General features: G+C 40.6%; 1 protein-coding gene across 3 annotated transcripts in view; it reads left to right on the top strand.

The window, feature by feature from the left end:
• The window catches only part of ABCC8 (ATP binding cassette subfamily C member 8), a 1340683-nt gene that overhangs the window by 1255705 nt on the left and 66586 nt on the right, over positions 1-18392 (top strand). For all 3 annotated transcript variants that reach the window (XM_078681060.1, XM_078681061.1, XM_078681059.1), the window contains one exon: positions 13404-13512. In XM_078681060.1, the coding sequence (XP_078537186.1) occupies positions 13404-13512 (109 nt within the window). The remainder of the gene's footprint in view (positions 1-13403; positions 13513-18392) is intronic.

Here is an 18392-nt window from a genome sequence, read left to right as displayed (position 1 = left end):
TTATAATTGAGGCACCACCTTTGAACTACTATAACTTCATTTATTATTTCTATACAAATGAAACTTGAACTACACAAACATTATACATTGGAAAGTTAAACGTACACCTTAAATATATCATTTATGCAATACCTTCAAATTACTATCACTGACTCATCTTAATACCCCGTGTATCGAACTCGGTAGCAACACTACATGAACTATAACTCACCACTCTACCATGCATTGACTTTTCAAAATTCATGTAATTTTCGATGGCATAAGCGTAGTTGTAAATGCTATGATTTCACATATAATAGGTGATGTAATATGAAAGTCTAGAAGCGTGTGTACAAGGAACAAGTTGTAGTTCATGTATTTTGGCTACCGGACTCAATACACTGTGTATGGGGTGCACAATTATGTATATATGTGCTTAGGTATGTTGGAGATATATATATATATATAATATATATAGTCACTGAGCTGAAGGTTTTTCTAAGCATCTCTCTGCAATATTTCAAAATTCCATTACAGTCAGACATTCAGGGGGATGGTTGGTAGCATTTGCATGACGTTACAAGAATTGAAAAAAGTCAAATGAGTTCTTTTAAACAGTAATTATTGCCAGCTAAACATTCTAAACTATTTCAAACTGTATGAGGCCATTGAGGCAATTCGCTGTATATAGCCCCATTTTGTTCTGCACTGCACATCACATCAGGTACCTGAGATATGGAGAAACTGCTAGACTTTTGATCAGATGTTTTCTAACTGGAATCTGCTACAAGACCCAAAAGCAAAACGCGTTCAGGCTCTGGGTCGAAGTAGCAGGGCCATGCCCTCAGTCACACAATGCAGTCAAATGCTTTTTGTTTTATATATTTTTCTCCATTTTGCCAAAGTGGCTGCAGCAATGCATTTACAAAAGAGATACATGTTTCAACATAATTGAATTGTTGAAAACTTTTGCGGTGATTTTGTTGTAGAAAGTGTGTTCAAACGGGTTCTCATTCAATGTCTGATGGTTCAGTGGACTAATGGAGCCACTAACAGAATCTGTGTTTGACCTCGTGGTCACAGGTTCAAGTGCCAATAGACCAAATCAGCCGTTCACCTCTCTGAGATTGTAAACAAGAACACCATTCAGCTGAATTACAAGAAACCCTTTTTGTTCAACACCAAGATGCACTTTGGGGTGAGTGTGTACTTTATGAATACACATAATGTTATTCTCAGCCTATCTATTGTGATTTCGGCATCTTGCTCTATTGCACATTGTGATAATCAAAATATGTGATAACCTTGTTATAAGGTCCTACACGTATGTCAATCCTTTAGTGAAACTAGACTATGCTGAATGAATGGTGGAGGAAGTCTTGTCTTGCAGATCTCCAGAAAGCATTTAGCATTTCATTGTGTTTGCCTTCACATCATCCACATTAATGTATGATGTAAATCTTTACCAGTTTCCCATTTGTGGATCCATTTTTCTTCAAATGCATACTAGGCAGCCTCACTTGGCCCCTATAAGAGGCCATGATTTACTTTTCATGGCTTTTACTTTAGGTACCCTTAATGCAGCTGATTTAGGCAGTTACTACATGCCCTTTCCATCCAGTAGGGAAGAGACCATGGTGAGATCCACAGCTGAGGATATTAAAATGTGTTCAAACATAGTTCATAAAGTAACTTAGATAAAATAGATAGCGCATCCTTAGACTTGTGTTACCTATTTCTTGAATAGTTTGATTCCTCTACAGTCCAATTGTCATCCTTCACAGAACTACAAAATCTGTGTACTACAATAGTAGTGTTGACAACATTATTCATCTTTGGGTTATTTACTAACTTTTTACGTGTGACCCACCTCCAAAACTGCTTCTAGTCAGTCTTCCCCTTCCCCTGGTCCAGGCTCGAATATGTCTGAATTGACAAAAGCCAGATCAAGCCTGGTGTCAGGTTCCTTTGTGTGTCCTGTAGGTAAAGCCATATGCATTATAAGTGAAACGGGATAGAGTCTCCCCCCAGGATGGGCTATCCTGCCCATTCCTAAGCCACCTTTGTCTTACTGTCTCGAAGCTATACGCAAAGCCCAATAGCAGAACCATTCACAGTCATGTCACCTAGGACACTGATAGAAATGCATAGTTTTAAATTGTGGCATTTTCAAAATTGTGACTTCAAATCCGACTTCACCTTAAAGATAATTTTAAATTTCAATTCATATGAGTGGAAACAGCCTATCTCTGTCTGCTCCTAATCTGAAGTTAGCACTTATTAAATGTAATAAGGTAACCCAGTGTTAGTTGATTCGAGATATTGGCCTTAGAACAGTGAAAACCAACTTTAGGAGTTTTGCACTTCCAGGACATATAAAACTGAAGCACACATGTCCTACTTTTTAAATACAATGCACCCTGCCATATGAGCATTTAGGGCCTTCCTTAGAGATGACTTACAAGTATTGAAAATGAAGGGTCAGCCCTGGCAAAAGGTTTACTTTGGCAGGTCAATATGGAAGTTTAAAAATGCACTACAGGCTGCAGTGGCAGGCATGAGACATATTTTAAATGGGTACTTTAATAGGTGGCAAAATGACTGCTGCACCCCACTAGTAGCATTTCATTTACAAGCCATCGGTACAGGTGATACCATTTACTAGGGATATACAAGTAAATTATATGTGGCAATTAGGTGTACGCCCATTTTACCATTTAGGGGGAGAACACAAGCAGTTTAGCCCTTGTTAGCGGGGGCCAAGTGCACAGAGTCTTAATGCTAACTGAGACAAGTTCAGCAAAATCAGGTCGTGAAGGCAAAATGTTTGGGGGAAGACCAAGGATGTCATATCTAACACATTACATCTCTCTTATATTTTAATCCATTCTGGATATCAACATTACTTAACATTGTAAATGTTTTCATCCAACCCCAACCCCATTTTCGATCATGTTTCTTAGGACAACCTCTCATTTCATTAATCCGTTTCCAGAATCCTGCTGCAGTCTAGACCCGCTCTTCATTTAGCTAATTCAGGGGCCCGGCCGCCTTTCAGCTTTGTGCAATGACCAATCCTAGACCCAAAAATGCTATATGATATTTATTACCTTCAGTCTCATCTATAGCACACAAGGGAAGGAGTGGCTGTGTCATCAGACTGTCATCCTGTAAGGAATCTATCGATGATAAAGATAAAAAAACAGCAATCAAGGGTTATCTGAAAAGAGAAGGCAATTAGATCGCGAAAATAATTTGCAAAAAGCAAAAAATTAAAAGATAATACAATAATAGAATGCATTACAACGAAATGTTATAAACAACATTGTCAATGAAACATCACCACCAAAGGGTGGAAGGGAGGGATAATGTCAGCCTCTGTGTCTTTAATGAAATCCAGATTCTCCAGTCATGTTAATATGAGAATCGCAATTTCATTACAAGACCGGAGGCTACATTATGCATGTTGGTAGCTTTCTAAAACAACATTAGACATGTGTTCAATAGGTTTACAGTACTGACGTGCAAAAGTACTGAAATTAGACCAATCATCAGCCTTAAGGATTTCATCCAACTTACCTCCAGACCAGAGAGATTTACTGGCCATAGCACCTCTTAATAAATGAGCTTGAAATTTGTTTAAATCAATACCAGCAAGATTCATAGCAGTTTTGATCCATCTAGCAATAGAAGAGGAGGAAATTCCTTTGTGGGGTTTAACAAAGGAAATAAGCCATTAATTAACACCTTGAGGACGAAGATGAACCATCCTCCGTTCGTATTCTTTCATGCACTCCACAACGCAGAGTTTGGGAGAAAGGTCGAAATGAGGATAAAAGATAGACATAGTTTTAGTTCTCTTAAAAATATCAAATTTGATGCCAAATACATTGTAAGAACGTCTTGAAATTTCTAGAGCTCTGATGTCAGAAGCTCTTCTACAAGAGATTAGGCACAAAAGAGTGGCTAATTTAATAGAAAGGTTTTTCCTATTAAGAAGAGAATTAGAAGGCCAATTATTGAAGAGGTCGAGAATTAGTTTGACATCCCAAAGAGTCTCATATCTGGCTTTAGGAGATTTCCTCAAGTGAATACTTTTCATGACTCTACAGATAATGACATTTTTACCAATAGTCTTACCATTGATGAGGACGTATGACCAGCAGAAATAGCAGATCTATAGCAATTGATAGATCTATAACTCAGGCCCCTCTCAAATAGTTCGACCAGGAAGTTGGCTATGTCAACAATAGGGGCCTGGAAGGGATCCAGGTTTTTTTCCAAGCACCAACATACCCATACTTTCCAGATATTATTGTATCTGTAGTGTGTGCCTGGTGCCCAATATTCACTGAAGAGGATTGAAGCCGTCTCCTAAAGGCCTGAGATTTCATTAGATCTCCTGATACTTTCCAGGCAAGAAGGGATAAACTCTCGTTCAGAGTTAGGGGGTGAATTTGACCGTCTATGTCTGTGAGAAGATCTTCCAGGGAAGGAATTGAAAAGGGAAGACTGCATGTCAATTCTAGAATGGCCGGAAACCAAGCCTGAGAAGTCCAGAAAGGGGTTATCAATATGAGGCAGGACTGTTCTTGTCTCACTTTCTGTAGGACCCTCTGACTCATTGCAAAGTGAGGGAAGGCATATCCCCGGATCTCTTTCCAAGATTGCAGGAAGGCGTTGACTGCCAGAGCACCCGGGTCGGGCATCCAGCTGAAGTAGTTCTCGATTTGGAATGTCAACCTGCTTGCGAACAAATCAATCTCCAGGGGGCCCCAGATCTAGTTCGGGGCATTAAACACGGACACATTCAGTTTCCAGTCACTGTAATCTATGAGGAACCTCGGGTTCCAATCCGCTGAGAAGTTCGCTTCCCCTGGAAGGTATTCCGCTTTTAGCGAAATCTTGTGCTCCAGACAAAACATCCAATTCTTCTTGGCTAGATTCGATAAATCCGTAGATTTTGTGCCGCCCAGATGGTTGATATAAGCCACAGCTAAAATATTGTCCATCTTCAGAACAACGGACCTTCCCTGAAGAGAGTGCTTGAAACTCATAAGGGCTTACAGCCCGGTAGTTAACTCGAGGAAGTTTATGTGGTGAAGAGATTCCTCTCGAGACCACAGACCATCAGTGTTTTGATTGAGTAAACAAGCGTCCCAGCCATGAAGGCTCGCATCTGATTCCCAAATAAATCTGGTTTTGGACCAAAGATTGCTTTGCCATTCCACGCTTCTAGGGTGTTGAGCCACCAATTCAATTCTGAACGGGCTTCTTGATCCAAGCAAATCCGGTCTCTGTAACATAGTCCGGATCTCAGGGCTCTTGCTTTTATCCTCTGAAGGGCCCGGTAATTGAGTGGTCCTGGAAATATGGCTTGGATAGAAGACAAGAGAAGGCCTAAGAGTCTGGCAAGTTCTCTCAAGGATAGGTCTTGATGTTTCAAAACATACCTTATTTCCTTTTTTATTTTTGAAATTTTTATCAAGGGGAGGAGAAGAAGACAACGTATTGTATCTACCGTGAATCCCAGAAACTCCATGGACATTGTGGGAGTCAGAGATGATATTTGTTTGTATATGATGAATCCCAGATTCTCTAGAAGATTCATCGTGAAGTCTAGATCTTGGACCAGTTGATGGGGATCTTGAGACATAATAAGGATGTTTTCGAGGTAAATGATCAGACGAACTCCCCTTGGTCTTAGATAAGATACGATAGCCCTCATAACTTTGGTGAAACACCAAGGGGCGGATGAGAGACCGAAAGGGAGTGCTTGAAATTGGTGTAGGGGATCTTTCCAAAGAAATTGAAGGAAGGGTTGATGAATCTTTGCCATGGGGATAGTGAAGTACGCATCTTTGAGGTCTAGTTTGACTAGCCAATCTTTCTCTAGGAATAAATACCTGAGAAGATGGATGTCCTCCATCTTCAAATGTCTGTACGTCAAGAACTTGTTCAGGTCTCTTAAATTTATAACAGGTCTCCAACCCTTCTCCTTTTTTCCACTAAAAAAAGATTGCTTATGAAACCCAGTTGGTCGATTGGGACCTCTAAAATTGCATCTTTCTGAATCATGGAGGAGATCTCTTCCTCTATAATCTTTTGTTTGTCCAGAGTCATGTGAATTTCCCTGGGAAAGGAAGTTTGAACAGGTGTATGTGTGAAGTCTATCATAATAGTATATCAATTAAGGAATGTTAAGAAATCGCAAAAAAATTGTGATTTTCTACATACATACCAATTTGCAAATATCAAATAGCGATTTCTAAAAAATCGCTATTTGAGATTCACAAATCTCGATGTTGATATATCTGCCCCTTAATCTCCCCGTGCCTACCAAAAATTAATGTGCCATTGTGTAACGTAGCTGGTGCTCATGTAAAATGGTACAATACCTTTGGGTCGATTTCACGCTATATAAATCTACAACAAAAAATATTGCAACATGGAAAGCTCGGCTCTATCGGGTCTTCAACAACTGGCTCTTACTGGCTACACACTGTTGTATCATGTGTCATAAAAAAGCTGGGCTAATAACTTGATGCTATTGTGCTGTGTGTCGGGCAACAAGAGGGCCCCTGAGAATAGATGTAGGAGAAGGCAAAAACCAGGGGAAAATATTTGATCAACAAACAACGAACAGTGCGCTTCTCCACTATTTTATAAATAGGTTAAACTCCATCAATAATAATGATCATGAATCAGACATATTAAACAACGTGTTTATTATTATTATTATGTATGCATTAATATTTCGTTCAAACATATAAAAATTATATTCAGCTCCCTATACAGTGACTAAGTAAAACAATCACATACTCACAATTGAAATCACTCACACACAGTCATACTAACAGAGAAAAAGAATAATGATACGGAAAATTCTAACTTTTAACTAATTTAAAATATTATTCAAGATCCCACATGTATAATATATATATACTGTAATGCTCGATTATATGGCCTACTGTCAATAAACATCAGTGTGTATAGGTATATTATTTCCTTAGATCAATTAATCAATATAACAAAGTACTCCACCTATAATTTATGGTTACGAAAATGTGGCCAGAGATTGACAATTGCGCTGTTGCGTGTTTCGGTGAAAAATTGAGTCAATTGCGTCAGTTGTGTCACCTTCATCAGGGCTCTGAATGTGGATTTTACAAGGTGGCTGAGGTCATCCAAGTTGGACGTTTGGGAAACCTAAGGGAGCTCACATCCAATATAAGTGTAGTCTATTGAGTAATAATCTGACTAATTTCTTCATGGGAGTGATCATAGTTAGATATTCTGTATTCCAAATGAAATGAAGTAAACAGGTGGATATAACAAATCCTGGCTGGGAAATTGGAGGACTTTAATAGATAACTGTACCTATAACCAAGGTGAGGAGCCCAGAAATGAAGGGTCAAATAAGGTAAATGGAAAAATATTTGAAAATAGTGGAGAAGCGCACTCGTTGTTTGTTGATCAGTTGTGCTGTGTGTCTCCTGAGCTGGGCATGTGTTAGTCCACAACGCAGTACTGTGTGTCATCGGAAATCTGGGCTTTAGCTAAACCCCTTTGGTGTTACCAGAAAGCATGGTCATGCCAGTAACATTTCCTAAAAGTATTAACAACACCATATAAACCCTCAAACAATGATCAGAGGCACAGAGTTCAATATAAATGACCTGTTTCTATACTGTGTTTATTAATGGGACTACTACTCTTTTCTAAGGCACTGTCTAAGTTTGACAGATAAGGCTACCCGAAGCATAGAAGCATAGCATGATTTGCTCATGGCCAAAGGTAAACACAGCTGCACTTGTTCTTATTTGCCCTCAACAGGGTGATTGAGCAGCCCCAGAGGTTTCCTCCAGCAGTACGCAGCCACCTGGCTGTAAGTGCCTCTGTGCACCCGGGCAGGGTAAGGAGCATCTTCAAGTATTTTCGAAAGGGACACATAAGAGCAGGGGGTGACGAATGGGGCACAGGCATAATAGTGGGCCTGGGACTTATTTGGGGGATAAAGGAGACACAAAGAGGTAGGAAGGGTGCTGATCCAGGAGTTATGAGAGTGGCAAATGGAACACAGGCACGGGAAAAAGACTCACGAGACTGACAAACCAGCAACAGCTGGCAGGTAGGACACTGGATTTATTGCATTAGTAAATGGGGCATAGACAAAGCGTACTTATGAGATTACTGAATGGGGCACAGGTAGGTGCTTAGGGCTTCTCTGAGTACTGAACTGAAAGTGGTGCCTATAGGGGTTCTAAACAAGAGACTGGTGGGCACATGCACTGGACGTAGCGGGGTGCGGGTGGTGCAGTACCCTAAAATTGTTCTAACCCCACTGCTGGTGGGGCGCAGGCATAGAAATGTCAAACAGGACAGAGTCACAGAGAGAGGGCTGAAGACTAGTCACCATAGGGGAAGAGTGACAAAACGGGGTAAAAGTTGAGGAGGGGTTGTCGAATAGTTTGCAAGCAATGAGGGCCATTCAGTACCACTAACAGTATTACTTGCTGTGTGTTAAATGTGTTGGAGATCGCTCTTTTTCCTATAAGACTGCTAAAATGTGTAATGTTTTATCCCTTCCCTCTCCAAACTGTGACCTACATATGCTTATTTTCGGAACTACCACAAGAACTGACTTTTCAAATGTGCTTAATTTATCTGCTGTTGCTTTCTGTCCTGCATTCTTTCTTGCGCCAGGACGCCCCTTGTTGAGGTAGCAGTTTGTGCCTTACAAGTGTTATTCATTCATGCATTCAAAGATCTAGCCAGTGATACATTGAAATTAAAATTCCTCTTTTCTAGAAGATAAGGAGTCCGGTGTAAGGAGTCTGTGTAAAGAATTCTACCAGATACTTTCCGATAAGGTGTCCATTTGTTTAGAATAAACTCCAGTTGTTTAGAATAAACTCCAGACATTTCTCGTTAGTGGTGAAATGCTTGATTATGCAAAATCTAAAAATCCAGCTGGAGTTTTTGGAAGCAAGCATATACATGTGATCCCAACAACCAATTGTACAATCCTCAATAACTAAATAATGCCCCAGGGCTGTTTCAGGAACATTGAGTTGAGTCCAAATGAAAGCTTGAGGGCAAAGTCCACAGTGAGCGGCAAGAGATTGAGCATAGATACAATTGAGAAATAAAATGCCATTATCACCAATGTTCTTAAACTTAAAAGAATGTATGTTATGAAGCGCAGCATAGCAACATTGTTGTCTCTCACAGAAATAACATTGATTCAGGATTCATTTAACGAGATGACTTAAAAAGCCTTAGATGAGTTCACTTTTCAGAACGGAACAAAACAAAATTACTGTAGAGATATTTGGCTGAAGAGAAGCCTTTCAGGATCCCTTTGGACGAGCAAGGGTCTGAGAAGAAATGCTACAAGTGTTTCTCTGATTGACACACCAATGTGATAGGCTCCTTTGAGAAACATTCAACGTGGACACTTTAGACCATTTATACTGAGTCTCTTCTCCTTCCTCCTCTTGCCCCTTAAACTACCCCAACCTTTAAGATTCTCTGTTAAGCCTGTCCGCCTTAGGGTGGTCTTCCCCTAAACCTTTTGCCTTACTCCTCCATTTCGGCTGATCTCATTTTTGTTGAACTTAGGACTCTGTGCACTTTACCACTGCTGACCAATTCTAAAGTGCATGTGCTCCCTCCCTAAACATGGTTAAATTGCCTTACACCCAATTGGCACATTTAATGTACTTGTAAGTCCCTAGTAAATGGTACTACCTTTACCCAGGGCCTTGAAATGTAATGCTACTAGTGAGCCCGTAACACTGATTGTGAACTGTTTGTGCCACCCACCAAAGTAGCCTTTGAAATATGTCTCAGGCTGCCATTTCAGCCTATGTGTGCAGTTTTAAACTGCCATTTTGACCTGGCAAAATAAATCTTTTAACAAGCCTAAACCTTCCTTTTTATTACATATAAGTCACCCTTGTCTAAAGAATTGTAATTTAAAACCCCCTTTAATGGTAAAGTTAGATTTTGAAAATGCCATATTCAGAAAGTTGGCATTTTTTTGTCCCAATTATTTGGTGCCTGAGACCTGTATCCCGAGTCACATGACTAGGTGTAGCTTGCTGTCGGTCTTTGTGTATCACTCCCAGACAGTAGGGCAAAGTGGTAACAGGTGCTGGCAAGACGGCCCATCCCTGATTTGATGAGGGGGCAGAGCTGTCATCTACCACACTTGCGCATCACAAAGGCTCTGCCTCAGCACCCTCACAATGGGTTTGATACTAGTTGTTTGTGCCCCAAGATAGGGCGGAGGCCAGGTCAGGGTGGAAGAAAATTCCAAACACCTATAGGGTGGAAACCTCCAGAACCATCTCCTACTTCAAAGGTAGCACAAAGTATAAATATTGGGCCCTTAGACCCAACTCTTCAGTGCACATTTGGATCCATGGAAGATTCAGAAGGACTGCTGTGCTGCTCTGCTGCAAGAAGGGTGGCTTCTCTGCTGCCCTGCTGCCTGAATATGAAGGAATGGACCTGTATTTTCGGACCCAAGACCACCAGAGTGACTCAAAGAGCTAGCTGGCTGGCCTCTTGATCAGAGTCTCAGAGACAGGAAAGGCCCAACCACTTTGAACCTAGCACCGGGCCTCTGCTGCTGCGAGTCTTACCCCTGAAGTGGTTACACCCCAGTCCTGAGCCCTTGGAAGTGGTCCTAAAGATACTCTGCCATCCCAGCTGTTATCTCTTGGGCAGAACTGATGCAGTGCGACACATCTCCTTGCAGCACGATGCATCCCTGATACAAGACCAGCATCATAGCCCACAGCTCATCAGAATCATTGCTGCCTGATGCATCTCTGCTGCAGGACTTTGTATCTCAAGTCTTCTTCAATAGCATCCTCACCGACTGAGGGGAACATCGCATTGCTAGCCCGCTCAACTGCTCCATCGGAACTGCCACTGCACAATGCATTCTCAATTTGGGATCTAGCAATGCTCTGCAACCAGGATCTAAGGTACTTTATTCAGTGGGCCTAACTGGGCCCCTGTATCCAGCCTCTGTTCCATTGCGGTCGGCCTAAATTTGTGACATTGCTTTGGTCTGGCACTACCATATAACCAACTTCAGTGCTTTGTGCTTTTAGGCACTCTTTTCACTTAAATCTTTAAATTTGCATAGCTCTGATTCTACAGTTTAGATTTTTGTTGGTTTGGTCTCAAATGATTTATTAAATTTTACTCTATTTTTCTAAATTGGTGTGGTATTTTTCTTGTATTGTATTTTTACTTTATTACAGTTTGAAGTGCTGCATAAATACTTTACACATTGCTTCTAAGTTAAGCCTGACTGCTTTGTGCCAAGCTACCAGAAGGTTAAACACAGGTTAATTTGGGGTTTGCTTGTGACTTCACCTGATAGGAATTGTGGTTGCTGCTTGAATAAGATTTCACCCACTTGAACCAGTAATTCAAACTTCTACATTCTCCATTCCATCTTTCAGGCTTTTAATGCCCATCTTTTTGTTGTGGGGTTCATCACGTGAGACATTTTTGACCACAATACATGCTTTTCTATACTCTAGTCGCTTATTTGGCGTTTGACTAAATCTGCTTTCCCTTATTTGTGTTCAATATATAATGAAGCTAATCAGTTGATTTTATGTATTATATATGATTGTACATTTTTTTGTCTTTCATGGATATGTGATTTTGTCTTATTGTGTTTTATGTATCAACATTTTTAACAAATGATTTAAAATATATTGACTAAATAAAAAATAATTGAATATTTAAATAAAGGGTTTTGATAAATCTTCACAATCCAATAACATGGTCATGTTTTCGTATTTGTATTAATGCACATTAGTACCTGTATCAATTCCGCTGTGTTCTTTTTGCCTGAACTTTAGACTTTGTCATTATTGTATAACTTGTGTTTAGCATTTTTTTCCTTCCACATTATCGCCATCATGAATGCGTAATGCTCTAACCTGCCTTTGCAACTGATGAGCTTAACAGTCCTTTAAAACCGTATCATTCTACAACCCCCTTCCATAGCCTCCAGGACCTTCTTTTGCCTGAACATGTTTGTGCATAACATCAGGTTTTCAAATGTTCCAAACCATATTTCCTTTTTTTCCTTCTCTTTTCTTCCAGCCACAAATGTCTAAGGGCCTTTTTCCGACTATGGCGGTCTATGGGACCGCCTTAGTCATGAGTCATGGTGGCAGTCCGACCACAGCCTCAGTACGGGACTGGCCTGTGGGACTGCGGTTCAAGGATCCTGCGACGGTCTAGCAGCGGTTCAAGGCCTAAATATGCCGGTGGTGCCACAACGGCACCACCGATCATGTTTTGAGTTACCTCACCACCCTCCTTTTCATGTCGGTTACACCCCTGTAAATAGGGTGGAGATGAGGCAACAAACAGGGCCCTACAGGGCTCCCTTGTGCCTCTGTTCATGTGGCTGCCCGCAGCGGAGCACATGTAGTGCCCCCCTGTATTTTTGCATCCCCAGTTCCGGCATAACAAGGAATGCACATCATGAGGCATTCCTTCCTGTGCAGGAAAGTGCTCTCTGATGGTCCTGCAACGGTGCTGTTTAAGACTCACAATGATCCTTTAACAGCACCGCCAAGGGACCTCCACTTCGCCCACCTTTCAGACCATAAAATGCCTTGAAATGTGGCGGGCAGCTGCCGGTGAGCTTCTGCGGTTCTAGAGCAGAGAGGTGGCATGCCGCCAGCTCCAGGACCACCAAAACTCGTAATAAGGCCCTAAAGCTTTAACTGAACTTTCCGACGGATGAAATAGACAAAATCTTTAAGATTGTTTAGCTCATTGTATTTTATTCCATTTCTAACTGTGACTCCTTCTGCTTCTGTAGACAATCTATCATACCACAGTTGATTGATTTGCTTTTGGGTTCAGTTGCTTTGAAGAGAATACTTAATTAGGGCTAAAATGTCTTCAGAAGAAACAATTCCACACAAACATTAAGGCCCTGATTACAACTTGCCTGAAACAATTCAACCCATGCGAAAACCCCTTTTTTCACATGTGTCGGAATTACAAATTGTGGTAAAATTTGAGTTCATATTCCCGCCACCATCTGTTGAATTTCTGATTGTATCTGCCAGAATTTCACTGGGCAAAAGGTCAGCAAGCACCAAAATCTGCATGTTATTCTCCAAAAAGTCAGACTAGTCCCTATTGATCACACCAGATACATTCTGAACCTAAGGGGCTGGGGGAATTGTCATATTTTATTATGTACAATAAATAACAACTACCCCTGTAGGGCACTCATATTCAGGACCTAGTTGTTATATTGTTCTTTGACTTCATTGAAGGTTAGTGCTACATTAGGTTATATGATATATTATAAACAAATGTTCCCAATTAAAAAAGATTAACGTCTGTGTTGCTGTTTCATTTAGGAAGAATTATCATTGATGGCATAGACATTGCTAAGCTTCCATTGCAGACACTGAGATCTCGACTCTCCATAATTCTACAAGATCCAGTATTATTCAGTGGAACAATTCGGCAAGTATAGATGGAATGTTATGATTCTTACTGTGCATGCAAATATTGCCTCATCATAAACTTGTGCTGGTGGATATGTTGATCTTAAATACATTACAGTTTCTCATAAAAAGATATCTATATCCCAAATCAATTTCTGTACTTGATACCAAATAAAATTATTTCATGCATAGTGTGAAAAGGGTATAAAAGGGTTATGGAAGGAGGGTAAAATACTTCTCGCACCTATGCACATGTATTGTCTTTCGTAGCTCAAGGTTTAAGAGAATGTGTCTTGCATCCCGGTTATGCACAGTGTTGTCATCCATGATGTCAGTTCAGTTGTCATGAGTAATGTATCAGCGATAATGAAACAGCAACAAATGGCAGTAGGGAATTACTCGTTGCATCACCTTGCTATACACGAAAAGTCATAGTAGATTATTCTACAAATGTTGCCCACCTCTCTAGCCCACTGCCATAGGACCATAAACATTTAATCAAACAACAAGCAAGTAGAGAGGCAACAATAAAAGTGAGTGCACAATGCTTCAATGTACTGAAACGAATAAATTTCCTTCAGTGATATGAAAAAGCTTATTTAATAGATCCTGTAGAGTATTCTTGGTACGAGATGATCAAAACAAACAGCCAATGCGTTTCGCCCAGGTTGGGCTTCCTCAGGGCAAAAACTGAAGCTCACCGATGTAGCTGTGGTCTCTGATGTAAATGGACATAAGCATAGGCTATAGAGGTATCCAGTATTCCAATAAAGGGCACATCAAATAAATGGAATGCGGCTCACACCAGTCGGCAAAATATTTCTATATATATTCGTAGTCTTTCAAGTGTCCACCTTTCTCTGGAAATATGAGTGTTCACTGTGATATGCGACACTCCAAAGTGAGCAAGTGTATCTCAAACGGTCCCCGTAGGAGGCCCAGTCTCTCGACTCGCCGATGGTCCAAAATGGATTTCGCGATAAAAGTATCAGCGATGTCACAGACATGTCATGAGTGTTACAATATGTGAGGTGATAAGCAGTGCTTGTCAAAGGCACAAGTTATAATTACTTAAAATAATGATGACTGTTGAATTTCAGTGGTTTTTGTTGTTTAAAATGTTACACTGACAATTTCACCTAACTATAACATCACTTTGCCCTTTGTTTTTTTCAGTGAATTTCTTTTTTTATGCAAAGTAAGATAATATTACCATACCTAACTATAATGTCACTTTAACCTTTGTTTTTCCAGTAAATTTCTAGGGATTATTTAATGTAAAGTGATACTTTCTTACCATATTTGAGGCCAGCCCCCCGCTGCACATGGCCTTTGACTATCTGCAGTGTGGGATTGGCTGCAGGGCCAGGCCTTTGGCTAGGCCGGGCACCCAACCCCCATTGGGCACACTAGGCACGCATGGGATCACCCATGCCCACAGTGCCTTCAATTCTCCCCGGAAGGCTGCCAAGCCCACTGCCATGCATGTCCTTCGCCTGTTTGCAGCAAGCCACCGCAGACACTCTGACCCCACTCTGACCCAATGTTCTGAGCCTGTGAGACTTGCGGGAGGCAGCATGGTTGCTGTGTTCCCAAAGGACTTCAAGTGGAGTTCAGGGGGCCACACTGGCTCCTTCAGGACACCCACCGGATTGCTGAAATACCCTATTATATATATATATATATATATATATATATATATATTTAATCACCAAAATGCTCTGTTACCAGGGGCACGCTTTTAGACAGCCGGTGCAAGTTCCAGGGACGGGCTTTCCCTGCAATTTCAATTCTTCACCAAAAGAAATACTCGCACTCCACCAGAAGTATAATTATGCAGGTTTAATTTCAGCTTCACCAACGCGTTTCACAGCATCCGCTGCTTGATCACGGTTACAAACATTGGTAATAGTATACTCATCAGCAAAGATTGATAGGTAAATGGAGCCTATATCTTTATACAACAAGGGCACTAAGTCCCTATATATATACATATAAAAACAAAGATACAGAGAGGTGGATCCAACGGTCTATCGAGTGTTTTACAAAGAACACAGCGCTGAGACTATGACTTCCATCGTAAAAATAAGAAATAAATTACATGAGGATTTAAACCCAATATACTGCATCTGCATACTGATTAGACATTAGTAACATCATGTGTAAATATGTGTAAATATATGCAAGTAAAAAACGTCATTTGTTCTGTTGAAAATATATATATAAAAAAATGTAAATATGGAACTACCAGGACCACAATGCCTCATAACAAGGCGATTGTGACTAACTGGTATAAAAAGGTGAAACTGAAAAGGGACCAATGTTTGTAACCGTGATCAAGCAGCGGATGCTGTGAAACGCGTTGGTGAAGCTGAAATTAAACCTGCATAATTATACTTCTGGTGGAGTGCGAGTATTTCTTTTGGTGAAGAAATATATATATATATATATATATATATATATATATATATATTTTTTTTTTTTATGTGGTCTCAGGGAGGCCTCTGGTACTCCCTCCTCCACAAGGTCCAGATGAGCAGTGAACTAATACTCTGCCCCTTTCTCCCCGACTTGATTTAAAAAAAAAATAGGACACATTTGATGTAATTTTGCTGTGCCATTTTCGCAGTATCACTGTCAAATATCCCTGTGGAAAATTACATAGGGAAATTGTGTTTTTGGACCCTCTTTTTTCTCGGTTGCCGATTGAGGGATCACCCTGCAACATTCCAGAAAGGAGTTGACGTGGATGAACGTTTTTTTGTGAAGATTTTGTGAAATAGCGCCAAAGTTTTCAGCAAACCCAAAAAGTGAAATTTGTACATCCGTGTGTGTGTATATATATTACATATTATATATATGTGTGTGTGCATGTGTGTGTGTGCGTGTGCATGTGTGTGTGTGCGTGTGTGTGTGTTTGTATATATTACTTACTGGCGGTCGCCAATAGGTAGATATAGGTAGGACCCAGTTTCCATAAGAAAATAGTTTATTGACTTGCCTATATCTTTGGCACCATTTGATGAATCTACATTGAAAGTTTTGGAGTGATCAATCAAGAGTGGGCCGAGAAAAAGAGGAGGGTCCCAAATGCTTTTTCCCTCTGTTAATTCCCATAGGGTTTTTGAACACAACTACAGCCTGAGTTGCGGGATGAAATTACACCAAATTTGGCAGAGAACTAGCTCTTGGTCCAGAAAGCATGATTTGGTGTAAATGCATTCAGTAGTTTTAGACATATTGAACAAAACCCCAATTTGTATATCTAGGGAGCAGATCCTCCATGGATCTATCAGTGGTTGCTCTGCAGCTACACGCGCAACATCAGACCCTGACTGTCTTGCAGCAACCCAATAGAAAAGTTGCGGCCGCCATTTTATGCATCAGGAAATGGTCACCGGGGCTGAAAAAAAAGCATGTAAAACTGATGACGGGGTTAGGGTAGAGGTGTCCGGACCCTGTGGGTGTGTTATAAATGAGGTAAAAGCATGTTTAATGGGCAGTAAAATGCCATAAAAAACATTTTTTGTCACTGGCGAGATTCATGGAGCCATGGAGGTGCTCAGCGCGTCCCCGCATAAATCTGAGAACCTCTCTGTGAAATTACATGGGGGGCCCCACTGAGCATCACAGACGATTCACAGATTCACAGACAAAAACAACCAAATTGGGCTTCTTCGCAGGAAGCATGGAAAGGGTTAAAGAAAACCTGACCATTTAGAAGTGGTATAAGAAAAAAGTAAGATGAAAGGAATGCGGTGATTTGTTAACTACAGTAACATAAGTAAGAATACACGGTGAAGGTTAGCCACTTTACCAGCTGTATTACTGGGAGAGGAGGTGGTTTGCAGGAGTTCTGGCTCCACTTTTGGAAAGAAAACAGATGTGATCAGAGATAGAAATAAAACTGGAAGGACAGCAAAGAGCTTTTACAGGTATGTTTATTAGGTTGTATTATATATCAAAGTATATTTATATATAACATTGTGAGTGTATGTAAGCTGAAAAAAAATGTGGGCCTTCGGGAGACTATAGTAGAAGGGAACATAGAATAGAGCTTAGATGAGAACATTGACTAAAAATAAAGAGAGCAAGAAAGAGAAATTTGGTATACTGAAAGTATGGCAATTTTATCCGGACAGTATGAATATATTTGTTTGAAATTAGATTTCGATGTTTGCTTACAGTGTATAATTTGATAGTATGTAATTTGCACACACTCATACAGTCAGCTAGGTACTTACATATCTGGTTACACTACCACAAATCTATTGCACCCACCACTCATAAATGCATACAGTGACTGCAACACTCAGTCATAGAACCATAAAATCACTCACAGACCCATTTACTCATCTCTATGTACAAGTTTGAGTATTAGTTTGCCCAAAGAGCCTAGGAGGACACGCGTGGAATGCAATAAGTACCACAAGAAGAATTTGAAGCAGACTACTTCAGCACTCTTGAAAAGGGAGAACCCTGATTGTAGTTGACCTCAGAATGAGGGCCCCAAAGTGTCAAGGAGAGAGAGAAGTGGAGAAATGAGTGGTTAAAGTCTCCTGAGAAGAGAGAAGATCCCCCAGAGGCATACTTCTCTATTGGACATGGTGCAGGAAGTACTGTCTCCTCCCAAATCCAGTACCCTGAAGATCTCAGGGACAGACAGGCTGAGTGGGACCTGAGGCCACATCTGGGTCCAGATGAGAGAAACTGTGAGGTTAAGAGAACCTTGGAGGAGAAATGAGTCTTGCTGGCTGCAGTGTTAAGTAAGTGCACTAGAAGGTCAAATAGTTGTTAAAGTCTAGCTTAAAAGGTGTGGACACCACTACTATGTTCAGTGCAGAAGAAAGAGTTCATATATTCAGTGCCTTGGTGCCTGACTTTAAGGAGGGCTTTGAT

Source organism: Lissotriton helveticus, chromosome 3_1, assembly GCF_964261635.1.
Source record: "Lissotriton helveticus chromosome 3_1, aLisHel1.1, whole genome shotgun sequence".
NCBI lineage: Eukaryota > Metazoa > Chordata > Amphibia > Caudata > Salamandridae > Lissotriton > Lissotriton helveticus.
The sequence above is the reverse complement of the archived record's forward strand: the minus strand, read 5'-3'. Positions and strand labels throughout refer to the sequence as shown.